Genomic DNA, 13,784 nt, shown 5'->3' with positions numbered 1-13,784 from the left:
TTCCCAGTGTTTTACTGCACACTGGCATTCTGCAGATGGGCTAAGTCTGCTCTAGATAGGGTTCCCCTCAATCCCTCAATCCCTGGTCCAGCTGAACAGGTCCTGAGGAGACTGGAGCCTTCAGGCCAGTAACTGCTGCAGTCCTCACTAATATACCCCTATGTGCCAAAGATCCAATGCCAGGAGGTTTAATAAAAAAAAGAAAAATGTGACAAGTACTGGTAAAGACCACCAACTAGACATATTAAAACATTTAAAATTAAGATTAATTGGGCACCTGGGCAGCTCAGTCAGTTAAGTGTCTGCCTTCAGCTCTGGTCATGATCCAGGAGGTCCTGCAATGGAGCCCAACATCTGGGCTCCCTATTCAGTGGGAGTCTATTTCTCGCCCTCCTCTCCACCCTTCCCCACCATGCACTCTCTCAAATAAAATCTTCAAAAAAAAATTAAAAATCTTATAAAATTAAGACTAATCACCTAGCAAATATAAAAGAATATTATAAAGAAAACTCTTAATGGATTTGGGATTGCATTGAATCAAGGCTATCTAAGAATACTACATTTTCATAGAATTCAAATTCACTTTTGCATTTACATTTTTTTTTTCACACAGGAAATGATCCCTTTAAATAATTTAGGTGGAACGACAAATTTTGGGTCTTACAATGCCAAACAATAAAAGGGGCAAAACTTTGAAATTAACTTTTATTCCATAATAATGAGACAAATTTTCATCTCATAATTTAGCTGAAGAAGCCTGTCACTGTGGTTCTTTCCCAACATTAATTAAAATCCTAGGATAGTAAAAACAAAAATGAAATCTAATAACACAAAACAAAGAAGGCTCAAATCTTGTACTAGTTTTGACAGTTTACATATATAGACTAAGTCAGACAAGTTATGTATCTAACTGAAGTATTTATATACACAGAAGTAACTCAGTATTTATAGGAATCCTAAAACTCAGGATTTTTTTCTTTATACCTCCTGAAGGCTGTCGAGATTTACGAGGAGACCGGGGTTCTCTCCGATAAGGATCATTGGAGCCATATAATTCAATAGTGCCCAGGTTGAGGAGTACTGCTTTCTGGAGGTAGTCTACCATTGCGATGCCATTACAATTGCCAAAAACTACCCTGGGAATAGAAAAAGAGTAAATATTTTAGCACAAGTAAGTAATTATAAAGAAACGTACTCGTAGTCTATAAGGCTGAAAAGGAGGAGGATGGGTTTTCCAGAAAATTCTTCTTTGCAACTAAAGACTATCAGAGACATGGAAATACAGGTTACATATGACTTCTCATGGAACTATGTAGATCTTCTGCAGACATAAATGATTTAAAGTCTGTATCATTAAAAAAAAATGTTGGCATAGGAAGTGAAACTTGATCACAGACATAAATCTCCATGCTAGGAAATATGACATTTATTTTTCTGACTTAGGGACATTTCGAGCAGCTCAGAGAAAGACATTCTCTTCCACTAGGGAAGTGGGAGATTATCTCTCTGAGAAAGTTTTGGTAATCCATTCAGTCAAGAATAAAAAGTGGAAAACATAAATGCTGGAGGTCTCTCTTTGGAGTACTCCAAATACATTCCCAGTTATGAGTCAGGTACTATAAACCGAGCAACTATGAATAAAGGAATTTGACTCTTTTAAGATATCTAAAGTCAGAAGCTGAAAACTGAAATGTACATAGGGACTCTGTAAGTAAGACAAACAAGCCACAGAAGGATGTTAGATGACCCATCTAAAGAGGAAATGTTTCAATTCTGTTCATGCTGACCACTGCCAAGCAGATTAGAGACAATGGGCCAGGTAATTAGATTTTCCAGTTAAAGCTCTAAATATGGATTTCACATTAAACAATTTTGGCAGCCAGCTCAAATATTAAAAACATGCAACAAGGGCTAAAAATATGTTAACTGTGAGTCCATCAGCCTGTGATCAACTGATTTGCAACTTCCTTTGAAATTTCTTATTGGTTCTTTTTCTTATTCCCTCTTTCTTTATGGCTATGGGCAGTGAAATAGTAAAAGAGAGAAGGTTCGTGTTCTTACATTGTGGGGCAGCAAATTAAAGACATTGAGAGATGAGAATCTCAGACTATAGCCAGTCTTAGCTGGGTATACAACTGTAAGAGACAGAGTGAGTGGTAACAGCTTCAGGAAGAAGAAAAAGATGAGTCCCTCCCTAGGGCTAACATAAAAGACGACGACCAAGTGACCCAATAAATGGCTCTGGGAATAAACAATGTATGGCTTCTCTAATACCACAACGTTGATTTTTAAAACAAACAAAAATATTTGGTAAGTCTACCAAATTATAATAAAAAGTATTATAATTCATACTCAATACTTAAAGGTATGAATTGATGATACAACTGTAGTATAATACTTTACCAAACTATTACTATGCCTTTATAATTTATACAAGTGAATTTTGGAAGTAGAAGAAATTATATAGCTCTGGTTCAACATCTAATTAGCTTAGAACAGTCTTCTGAGTTGATGCTGTTAGATCTCCATTATACCGAATATTAATAAGGAAATCATTTCTGATAGTATATCCATGAAAGTACAGATTGACTTTAAACTTTAATCTCAATTCTTTGGAAAGCACTATAAGCTAGCATACCCAGAGTAGATTATTCAGAACAGAATTATTTTCCAAATAAACACTAAGTCTGATTTGAAGTTAAAGATATACAACTTTTTAATTGATGTTGTAATAAAGATCATATTATTTTTAAAAATTAAAAAAAAAGTATGGAATGAAGAGACTGAGAAACACATAAATTATACTCACAATCCATACGAAGAATTGACTGCCAGGCTGGTTATTTGTTGTGGTGGTTCTCCACCGACCCATACCAACTGAATAACTAGTTCTGTCTGATAACCTGGAGACTGCTTAAGTGGTGAATTTTTAACTCTGTAATAAAGGAAAACATTACCTTTTAACCTATCTTCATGTATCTTATTAGCTTATTAATTATAAAGTCATGCATAAATAACTATGCACAAAGTATATGGAATTAAATATACAAAAATGAAAAAAACTGAATCCTATTCTCTATAGGCATTTAATCTACATGGAGACAAAACATGTACATAAATAACAAAAATAAGAAAGCATATATAAGTTCCCATTATAAACTGGGGGGTTGGAAGTGAAGAGGGAGAAAAAGAGAATGGGTATGAAGGGGAAGGAGGTATAGAGAGAAGAATGAGAAGAAGAAGAAGTCCATGGATTAAGAAGAGGAAGAGGGGCGCCTGGGTGGCTCAGGGGGTTAAAGCCTCTGCCTTCGTCTCAGGTCATGATCCCAGGGTCCTGGGATCGAGCCCTGCATCGGGCTCTCTGCTCCGCGGGGCACCTGCTTCCTCCTCTCTCTCTCTCTGCCTGCCTCTCTGCCTACTCGTGATCTCTGTCTGTCAAATAAATAAATAAAATCTTTAAAAAAAAAAAAAAAGAAGAGGAAGAAAAAAAATCAAATTAGAAAAAAAAAAAAGCAAGTTAGAAAAGTAGACTTAAATATATGGTCTAAGAAAATAAAAAGTGGCCCCAAACATAAGGAGTTAAAAAAATGTGAGAAATTTATTTTTGGGTGCATGACACTTGCACTATTAAAAAAAAATATACTCTGAGTTGATAGTAATTTTGATTGTAGACTCTTTCTCCAGTAATTGCTGAATAAAAGCTCAAAATACATTGCTTTTGCAAACATGCAAACAAGAAGCAGGAAACCGATAGTCAAAGATTAACAAATGTGTAAGTTTGCTCACAGTGTAGGTGTGTGTATTAACAGTGAGAAATCACTAGCAAAATAGGCTGAGGTCAGACTTTAAAGGGTCTTCAGGGGCTAGCTGCAAAGAACTGAGGGCTTTTGAAAGGCTAGAGTTTAAGTCTTGGCTCTGTCATTTTCCAGTTGTCTTCTTGTCTAAAAAAGTTACTATCTAATCACAGTACAAGTCCTTCGAAAGAGCTGTCAATGGTCAATTTATACGAAATATATTTTCATTATTCTAAGGAATTAAAAGCCAATGAAGGTTTATAAGAAATACTTTAGAAAGACTAATTTGGTGGAGGTTTGCAACATGAAGTAGAATAGGAAAACAATTAAAAAGTGCCTGTAATTAATGTAAAACAATAAGAAAAAGGTAGATCTGAAACACATTATGAAGTAAGAATCACAAATGCTTCAAAACTTCATGAAGGCAGAAACCTTGCAGTTACTTTTAACACTAGCGCAAAAGAGGTTCTCAACATTTGAAAGAATGAATGAGCTGAAAGCTCATTTTGAGGAACCCCCATACTGTTTTCCAAAGTGGCTGCACCAACCTGCTTTCCCACCAACAGTGTAAGAGGGTTCCCCTTTTTCCACATCCTCACCAACATTTGTTGTTTCCTGCCTTGTTAATTTTTGCCATTCTAACTGGTGTAAGGTGGTATCTCAATGTGGTTTTGGTTTGAATTTCCCTGATGGCTAAAGATGCTAAACATTTTTTCATGTGTCTGTTAGCCATTTGTATGTCTTCTTTGGAGAATTGTCTGTTCATGTATTCTGCCCATTTTTTGACTTATTTGTTTTTTGGGTATTGAGTTTGAGAAGTTCTTTATAGATTTGGATACCAGCCTTAATCTGTAGTGTCATTTGCAAGTATCTTCTTCCATTCCATGGGTTGCCTCTTAGTTTTGTTGACTGTTTCTTTCGCTGTGGAGTTTTTTATCTTGATGAAGTCACAAACATTAATTTTTGCTTTTGTTTCCTTTGCCTTTGGAGACGTGTCTTGAAACAAGTTGCTGTGGTTGATGTTGAAGAGGTTACTGCCTATGTTCTCCTCTAGGATTTTGAGGGATTCCTATCTTGAATACAAGACTTTCTAAGGTATACAGCCACCTACCTTTTCAAAAATGAGTTATTTATTTATTTATTTATTTATTTATTTATTTGACACACAGAGAGAAAGAGCATGTGTGTGCATGAGAAAGCACACAGGCAGAGGGAGATGCAGAGGGAGAGAGAGAAGCAGGCTCCCCACTGAGCAGTGAGCCTGACCCAAGCCAAAGGCAGGCGCTTAACCAAATGAGCCACCCAAGCACCCCAGAATAGAGCCAGTTAGATACAACACCTATAATACTTGCATCAGGAAACTTCAAGTGGATTTGGAAGATAAAATTTTCCTTTTTTTAATTTATTAATTAAGTCAATTAAAATTAAAATGAGTAGTATATTTCTGAGTTTGACTACTTTCACTATTAAAAAAATCTACTTTGACTTTAAGGTGAGAACATTTTTGATTACTTAGACTCTTTCTCTAATAACTGCTCTTGTAAAACTTACACAAGTAATTCAGTAGTTCTTGAGGCTTACTTCAGTAATTCTTGAGGCTCTGCCCTGGAGTGACAGTGTAATGACAGAAGGACAGCAGGAAAACTACTCAATGTTAAATCTCCTGGCACCAAATTCAGAGGTAAGGATGCTTTTGAGTCATTTAGTTGGTACTTCTGGTAAAGAAGACCATGACACCTGACCAAATATGTGGTTGTCTAAATTTTAGGGTAAACATGAATCACTAAAGGTATTCCAAATATGAACTGAGTTAGTCACTTCATGCAAAGTCAGTAAGGCAGTACACTCAGAACTGTATGTTGGCGGAGGAGAAGTTCTGGTTTTTCTCAGGGAAATATACTAATCAGTGGCAGCTGTCCATCTCAAGGGATAGAAAAGAAGACTGAGAGTTCTTCTGAATAGAAGAGTCTGTGTGTGTTATTTTCTTCTTGGATGAATTAGGGTAAGGTTCAGAGAAGTGTCTATCTTCTTTCGGCATATTTAACATGCACATTAGATTAGAGCAGGAAGAAGCATTAAAGAAAATTTGAAGTGTGTATATGGACACATTTAAAACTTCAGTGATAAAGACATACAGAACTCATGGAGGATGCCTGGGTAGCTCAGTCACTTAAGCGTCTGCCTTTAGCTCAGGTCATGATTAGGGTCCTGGGATCAAGTCCAGCATCCAGCTCCCTGCTTAGTGGGGAGTCTACTTCTCACTGTCCCTCTGCCACCCTGCTTGTGCTCTCTCCTTCTTTTTATCAAATAAATAAATAAATAAATAAATAAATAAATAAATAAAATTAAATAAGAAAAACTCGTGGAGTTCTTAAAAGCAAGTTTTTTAAGTTCTTAAAGCAAATAGTTCTTAAGCAAAAACAAGCCAGCCAAGCCTGCTACAAAATTCCCAATTGGTAAAAAATTAAAAATTGGATCAAGAAATGACAGGATAGGTTAAAAATGCAAAATGGGGGATGGGTGGGTATAATGTTTTATGTGTACAATGTTTACATGTGTATTATTTTAATGTATTAGTAAATGTATATTAAGGTTTTATTTTTTAAAGACAAGGAGATGAGTATTATTAAAAAGCTCCATAATTTAAAACAAACAAACAAAAAACTCCATAATTTGTACAAATGCATTTTAAATGTACGTTTGGAGGCTCAGGAGTTTCAAAATGTTTCTGTTTGGACAAATAAACTGCAAAAGCTCAGTTAAGATATTTAAAAATATAAAACTTCACTGGTAAAAGGAATAAATCAAATAGCTGCTTTTAAAATGTTTCTTCAAAGGAATAACTACATATAAAAGCATTTTGTATAAAAAACAAACTCAGTACTAGTCACTTTAATATTAATATAAAAATTATATTAATTTTAATATAATTAATTAATTATATTTCTGACATTTAAAAATTGGCTTTTCAGACTGTGGACTAAAACAATGTGAAGTTAATAAATAACTGCATTTACCAAAAAACTAGTAAGAAGGAAAACAATGAGGTATAACTCAAACGCCTGTGATTAAAAAGTCAATGGTGAATATGTCCATTTTAGACAAAAATCTCAAAACTTTGCTACCAAAAATATGTCACCAAAATAAACGTCAAAGACAAACTGTACTTTATAGGCTTATAAGATGTAAATTTAACAAAAGGTTGGAGAAAAATAAACATTAAAATCAGAAGAGCATTAATGGAAATTCTACAAATTTAAGTTTAAAGCAAAGTAGTACTAAATAAGTAACAAAAGGGGAGAAAGTGGAATTCTGTATTTCCAAGTTTCATTCTAGCTAAACATGTGCCAGAACTGTTACAGAGGGGTGTGCATGTATGTACATGAGAGGGACAAAATGAAACTTTGAGACCTTTCTGAGGAATGTAGTTGCTTAACCTCAGTGCTTACATTTTTTAGATCAGATCAGAGTTTCACATTGTTGGCCCCAGTGGCATTCTGACCTAGGAAGTTCTTTGTTGTAGGGCAGTGCTGTGTGCACTTGAGCATCATCTCTGGTCCCTCTGTACGAGATACCAGTAGCACCCTATTCCTACTGTTGGGACAACTAATAATGTCTCCAGATATTGGCAAATAAATGCAGAGAAGCAAAATCATCCCTGCTTGAGAAACACTAACACAGAACATACAATCTCAAATTTATATAAACATATAAAGGCTTATTTTTTAAAAAGTCTATACTTTTTGTGGTGCCTAGGTGGTTTAGTCTTTAAGCTGCTGCTTTCAGCTAAGTTTCTGATCCTGGGGTCCTGGGATCAATCCCTGCATCAGGCTCCCCACTCAGGAGGGAGTTTCTCCCTCTTCCACTGCCTCTCCCCTCTTTCACTGCCTCTCCCCTCCCGGGACTTGTGCTCCCCCCACACTCTAATAAATAAATAAAAATCTTCAAGAAAAAAAAAAGGCTATACTTTTAAACAATTTTGATATTTAAAAATCTGCCATGTCTTTGGGGTGACTACAATGCAATTTTAGTTACACAGACATTCTCCACAGCAATCCTTTTTGACTATTCACCAAGAAAAGTGACTCTAGCAGATCTAAAACAAAACCAGGGCAAAGCCTGGTTCTTTTAACAAATACAAATTCTCTCTCACCAGGCCTCCCTAGCTTGAATTTACTAACCTGGCTTTTGCTCCTCAATTTTTGTACTGAATTGCTTTGACACTTTCCATATCCACTTTTTAGTCACTACCCTAATTGACTTCCCTGTAAATGTAGTTAATCATAGTCTTCATAAAATTTTTCAGTGATCTTAGCTCTTTCCTCACTTATTTCTCTGCCATATTTAAGGCTCATACCCTTTAGAAAATCTAACAACTCAATAATATAAATTAGAAAAAAAGGAAAAGAAAGTTGTATCCGATTTATTTCTGGATAAAAAGCAAACTGTATTCAAATTTGGAATGCTACAGTAAAGGCATTTAAATAATGATACTGCTGTGGTAGAGTAGATTCAGAAAGAAGAGAAAATGATTACAAAATGACTGAATCTCTAGAGACCAAAAAACCAGAATTTTCAGAGGGGTAGAAAGCAGTCTACATGTACATTTGATCCATATGAATCCAGACTAGAAAATATCTATGGATTTTGGAAGATTGACCTATATATACAGAAAAGATCCATGCTATTCTACCAGTATGTTTAAAGATCAAATCTTGGCACTTTAAAGATAAAAATCTCAGAATTCAATCATATTCTTCTTGATGCCACAAAAAAATGAATTGGATTAACCATAACAAAACAACGAAAGAAATGATCTTATGTCATTTGTTTCTATCACAGGAAAATAGTACTGTAAGAAGCTTATAATTTATCTAAATTAAAAAATAATTTCCAAAAAATCTGTATTTTTTAATAACTTACTTTAAACAAGGGACATTATCACGAAGCCCATCAGATGAACTGCTACTGGTAGAAGGATGAGACTGAGGAGGTATGGGCTGAGGAGTGGAACCCCCAACTGGTGTTGGCAAAGGCGGTGCCTGTTCTCCCTCTGGGGATTCCATATCATTTATCTCATATAACAATCGAACTTCAAGCATCTGTTTAAAAAAAAAAAAAAATAGTTTGAAAAAAAAGACAGTTTGCCTACTTTGAATAATTATTAGAATATTTCATACAGTTTATACACATATCCATATATGCTTCAGTGGGAACAACATTTTTAAAGGTAAAAATGTAACAAGATTTCTAAAGGTAAAGATTTAGCAAAGAAAAAACATGTTTCTGACTCAGCTTTTTAAAAATGATTTTAGAATTTACTGCATTCCTGTTAATACCAAATTAGAGTATGCTTATATTCATATTAACTTTCCTTAAATGAAACATATAGTATATATAAAGAGTTAAATTTAAATGCTCACTAAAAAGATATGGGTAAACTATACTATTTTCCACAAAAGATAGATGGCAATGTAAACACTTAAGTGTTCTTTAAAATTCTAGATAAAACTGATCCCAAATAATCTAAATAATTCAAAAATTTTAAAATGTCAGACATCTGACACTGAAAATAATTAAGAGATTATTACTGGAATGACTTCTGTAATCACTTCTTGTTTGCTGAATCTATAAATAATAACATGAGCAGAAACTCCAGCTATGCACAGCATTCTACTTTCTGGACACCAGGAGATGATCTGAATGGCATATGGATCTTCATCTACAATGTCTGTGTTTGGCCTCTCATCTTTATTTCTTGACTTTTCAAATACTTTCGATGTCTTTAGTTTATATAATACTTGTAGAGTTACTAAAAGAAAACATAATATATGTTAGATACTTTAATACAAATAGGACAAATATAAAATAATATGTAATCAGACATACTATCTAAGGAAAACAGCCTTTATTCATTTGAACCATATTTTTCTTTCCAGGTCTACATTTCTATTAGACTTTTAGATGAAGCAATCACTGTACCTATTGACCAAAAAATTGTATTCATTAAGAAAAAAATGCATCATGATGATGAATTTAGGTAACCTGAAAAAAATGACTGATGAAAAGATTTTGTTAAAAAAAAAAAAGGTGTAAATATAATGAAAATAACATATTTGCTTTCTAAAATGATTTCCTACTTATTTTCTCTATTAAAGGTACTAATACTATCTCACATTTCTACATGATGAAACAGAAATACCCCAAGTTAACGGGATTCTCACTGCTTACTATGTATGTTTTGCAAACATTGACAATTTTTTCCCTTTTTTGCTATTGTGTAACCACCATATATATATTCTGCAAAGACGGCACAAATTACTGTTAGCTTGGAATCAGGCATTAAAATTACTCTATAAATTTCTATTGATTTGAAATATATTCCCTCTCTCTCTCTTTTTTTTTTAAAGATTTTATTTATTTATTTGACAGAAAGACACACAGTGAGAGAGGGAACACAAGCAGGGTGAATGGGAGAGGGAGTAGCAGGCTTCCTGCCAAGCAGGGAGCCAGATGCGGGGCTCGAGCCCAGGACCCTGGGATCATGACCTGAGCAGAAGGCAGATGCTTAACGACTGAGCCACCCAGGTGCCCATATATTCCCTCTCTTATTTTTGAGTTAAAAAGAGAAAGTCTGATGAAATTTTGAACAAATGATTTGATTACTTCTGTTGAGAATCCTTCTTAATTTACTAGTTAATATCCATAAAAATATTTACCTCTATCAGAAATTCTAAACTTGTATACTTGATAAATCACATATTAACTTTATAGCTTCTAAATTTTAAACTAAATGTTGGTTACAAAATTATTATAAAACAGATTGTATAGAAGCAGTGATTGCATAACATGTAACAAGTAATATTCTAAATACTTACTTGCAGAAGCATCCCAGAACTTAACTGACCCATCAGCATGCCTATGAAAAGCAAATGAGTTAAAATTGTGAAGAAAAAAAGGAAAGAAAAAAAATCACATTTTTTTCTTTCTTTGAAGTATACTGTTATTTGAAAAGATAGCAACCAAATGAAGAAAGGTAAAATTCAGGGTAAGTTGGCAGGTTCTAAACAATAACATTTCTTAATACATTACAGCATAAAGGAAAGCAATACTTGCCCAATTAATTAAAGTCTATATACTCTTAATTATATTTAGCTATTAGTGATTTAGTGGCAAAACAGGATCTTACTTACCCTGTAATAATTATTTCTGGGTAACTTTGAACACCCAAGCCCCAATTACCTCCATTAATGGGCCATTCCTATAAAAAAAGATTATTGTATAAAGCAACTTCCAAGCATACCATACATCTCCATATATATTTCTATGACAACAGTAAACAACATATTTTGCTTCCAAAAAGGACTATTTATTTTCTCTAAAAGCGATATCAATGTTATCAAATACTCCAAGGTGATAAATATAAAATGCTGAAATGTAAGATTAAATACTAAAACTCATGTTCGATACCTTTTTGCTGTAACCTTGCCGCTTCTGTCTAGCTCCAACAGAATAAAGTGCAGGAATAAGGTCCACAGGACAATCAGCAAAATATTCACAACATGTAACAGGGGATTCATGTATAGTCAAAGGGTAGGGATTTTCAAATATAGGATATCTTTAACAACAGGGAAAGAAAAATATTTATTAATTTAACGAAATTAATATAACAACAAAAACTTTAAAAAATATTTACAGCTTTGGAATGAAAACAATTTTTTAACTTTGATTTAAAGATAACATCCTCTGAAGGTCTATATAACATTATCTGAACTTACAAGTTTTGGGATACAATGCTCTTTTCCGTATTTTTAGAAATTACATACATTTTACCATAGAGATTAATAGATTTACTTCATGCATACATGTTAAAAAAAAAAAGGCATCTTTTATAATGCACGTTGCTCAGTTAGAACAATGTACCATGTGACACACTCTGGACTGAGTGCTTTATATATACATATACCTTATTTACTTCCTACACCAAACTTATGATGTGGACATTTTACTGAAGAACAAACACTTAAGAGTAATGTCCCAAAGGCACGCCATCTAACAAGGAGAAGCAGAATTTAAACAGTGCTCCTAACCATTAAGGTGTAAGGTTCTCAATCAACAGATGCCTCACCTTTATATCAATAGAGCTAATACAAATTTTCAGTTCTCCTTTTTTTTCCTTGATTGGAAAAATTAATAGATTAAATATTATTGCATTGGAATACAATAATATTTAATCTAGAGATACTCTCTTGTTTCAATGATAATCTAAATAAAATTCTACCTTAAAGGTTTTCTAGATATGAAGTTATTTCATTAAATAAAGCAAAAAATGCTTTCCAAAATCTCAAAATTAAAGTAAAATCCTAACTAAATACACAATGGTATTTCTCTTCTGGTTTGAATTCCTTGAGAATGGCTACTTAAAAATATCACGAAAACCAGAATATGGCTATAAAGTCTAAAAAATTCAGAGTGTCTCATTTGCAAAAATTAGATGTATTTATCAGTCTACTACTGGTAATAATTTAAAAATTAAAGAATAATTTCGGAAAATTCCTTTCTAGATTTCAAAATGAACCGAACTGTCATTACTCATTCCTCAACCACACATAAAAACACAGAAAAAAACCTCAAACAAAAACATGAATTAAAAAATGGCAGGTAACTTTTTTCTCTTTAAAACACATTTTATAATACTTAAGCTCAATAATCTTACTATTATTATACATTTAACTGATCCATTTGCTATTTTTATTTAAAATGCCTAGCCACAGGTTATTTGCACAGTATTTTAATTTAAATATTTTTTGGTACAGATGACACATAAAAGTCTCACATACTATTTGAAAACTTAGCTAAGGGAAAAAAATAAAATCTATTAAGAGGAAGTTATTCTAGAGGCACCTAGGTGGCACAGTCAGATAAACATCCAACTCCTGGTTTTGGTTCAGGTCATGAGCTCAGGGTCATGGGATCCAGTCTTGCATTGGGCTCTGCCCTCAGCGTGCAGTGGGCTTAGGGCTGTCTCTCCTTCTCCCTCGGCACACTCCCCGCCCTCCACCCTTGCACTGTCTCTCTCTAAAATAAATAAGTAAATCTTTTTTTAAAAAAAGAATGTCATTCTAGGGCTACCAATTTTATTATCGATGTATTTTTTAGATGCTATTTGAGAGAGGGGGAGAAGCAGATTCCCTGCTAAGCAGGGAGTCCGATGTGGGGCTTGATCCCAGGACCCCAAGATCATGACCTTAGCTAAAGGCAGACGCTTAACAGACTGAGCCACCTGGCGTCCTTAGGATTACCATTTAGAAATAGTATTTTTAAATTCCTCCATTATGGTGGAAATATAGATATACATACACATACACACACACACACACACACACATAAAATCTATATTATATACATGTATATATAAATATAATCTATATATATTATCTAATTTTTAAAAAGGATAAAAATACCCAACTGATAATTATAGGTAGCACATAAGTTGATGTAAATCTAAGAATGCCTTAAAATAAGGTAAATAATACTGTTCACTTATACTTCAGGGTTTCCTAATCCTGGTACTATTCATATTTTGGATCAGAAAATTCTTTATTATGAGGGACTCTCCTGTGCACTGTGGATGTCTAGCAGCATCCCTGTCCTCTACCACTAGATGCCAGCAGCTTCTATAAAAGACGTTCACACAGACATTAAGTATCTGGGGGGAGAGGGGGAAAATAGTAAAATTGTCCCTAACTGAGAAACACTGAATATGAATGGGTAAAGTCAATTAAATATTTAATGATTATCTGCAGGAGATACAAATATTACTTATTTGCAATGTACTTTAATTCAAAGATGTTATAAGTAAACATACTATCATCTATGTTAGAAAAAGCAGAATATGGCAAATACCACAAAAAGTTGCCAAGTAGCTATGGTGGCAATTTACAGATCAGATATATATATATATATATATATATATATATATATATATAT

At 33.7% G+C, this 13,784-nt stretch overlaps 1 protein-coding gene across 6 annotated transcripts in view; it reads right to left on the bottom strand.

Annotated features, from left to right (window-relative positions):
- The window catches only part of STXBP5 (syntaxin binding protein 5), a 170,516-nt gene that overhangs the window by 56,290 nt on the left and 100,442 nt on the right, over positions 1-13,784 (bottom strand). For all 6 annotated transcript variants that reach the window (XM_032873133.1, XM_032873135.1, XM_032873136.1 and 3 more), the window contains 7 exons: positions 11,265-11,412; positions 10,988-11,055; positions 10,673-10,713; positions 9,386-9,606; positions 8,718-8,896; positions 2,810-2,935; positions 985-1,136 (listed from right to left, as the gene is read on the bottom strand). In XM_032873133.1, coding sequence (XP_032729024.1) covers positions 985-1,136; positions 2,810-2,935; positions 8,718-8,896; positions 9,386-9,606; positions 10,673-10,713; positions 10,988-11,055; positions 11,265-11,412 — 935 coding nt within the window. The remainder of the gene's footprint in view (positions 1-984; positions 1,137-2,809; positions 2,936-8,717; positions 8,897-9,385; positions 9,607-10,672; positions 10,714-10,987; positions 11,056-11,264; positions 11,413-13,784) is intronic.

This window comes from Lontra canadensis, unplaced genomic scaffold, assembly GCF_010015895.1.
Source record: "Lontra canadensis isolate GAN:19392208 unplaced genomic scaffold, GSC_riverotter_1.0 scaffold47, whole genome shotgun sequence".
Lineage (NCBI taxonomy): Eukaryota > Metazoa > Chordata > Mammalia > Carnivora > Mustelidae > Lontra > Lontra canadensis.
Note: the sequence above shows the minus strand (reverse complement) of the source record. Positions and strands in the feature narration are given on the sequence as shown.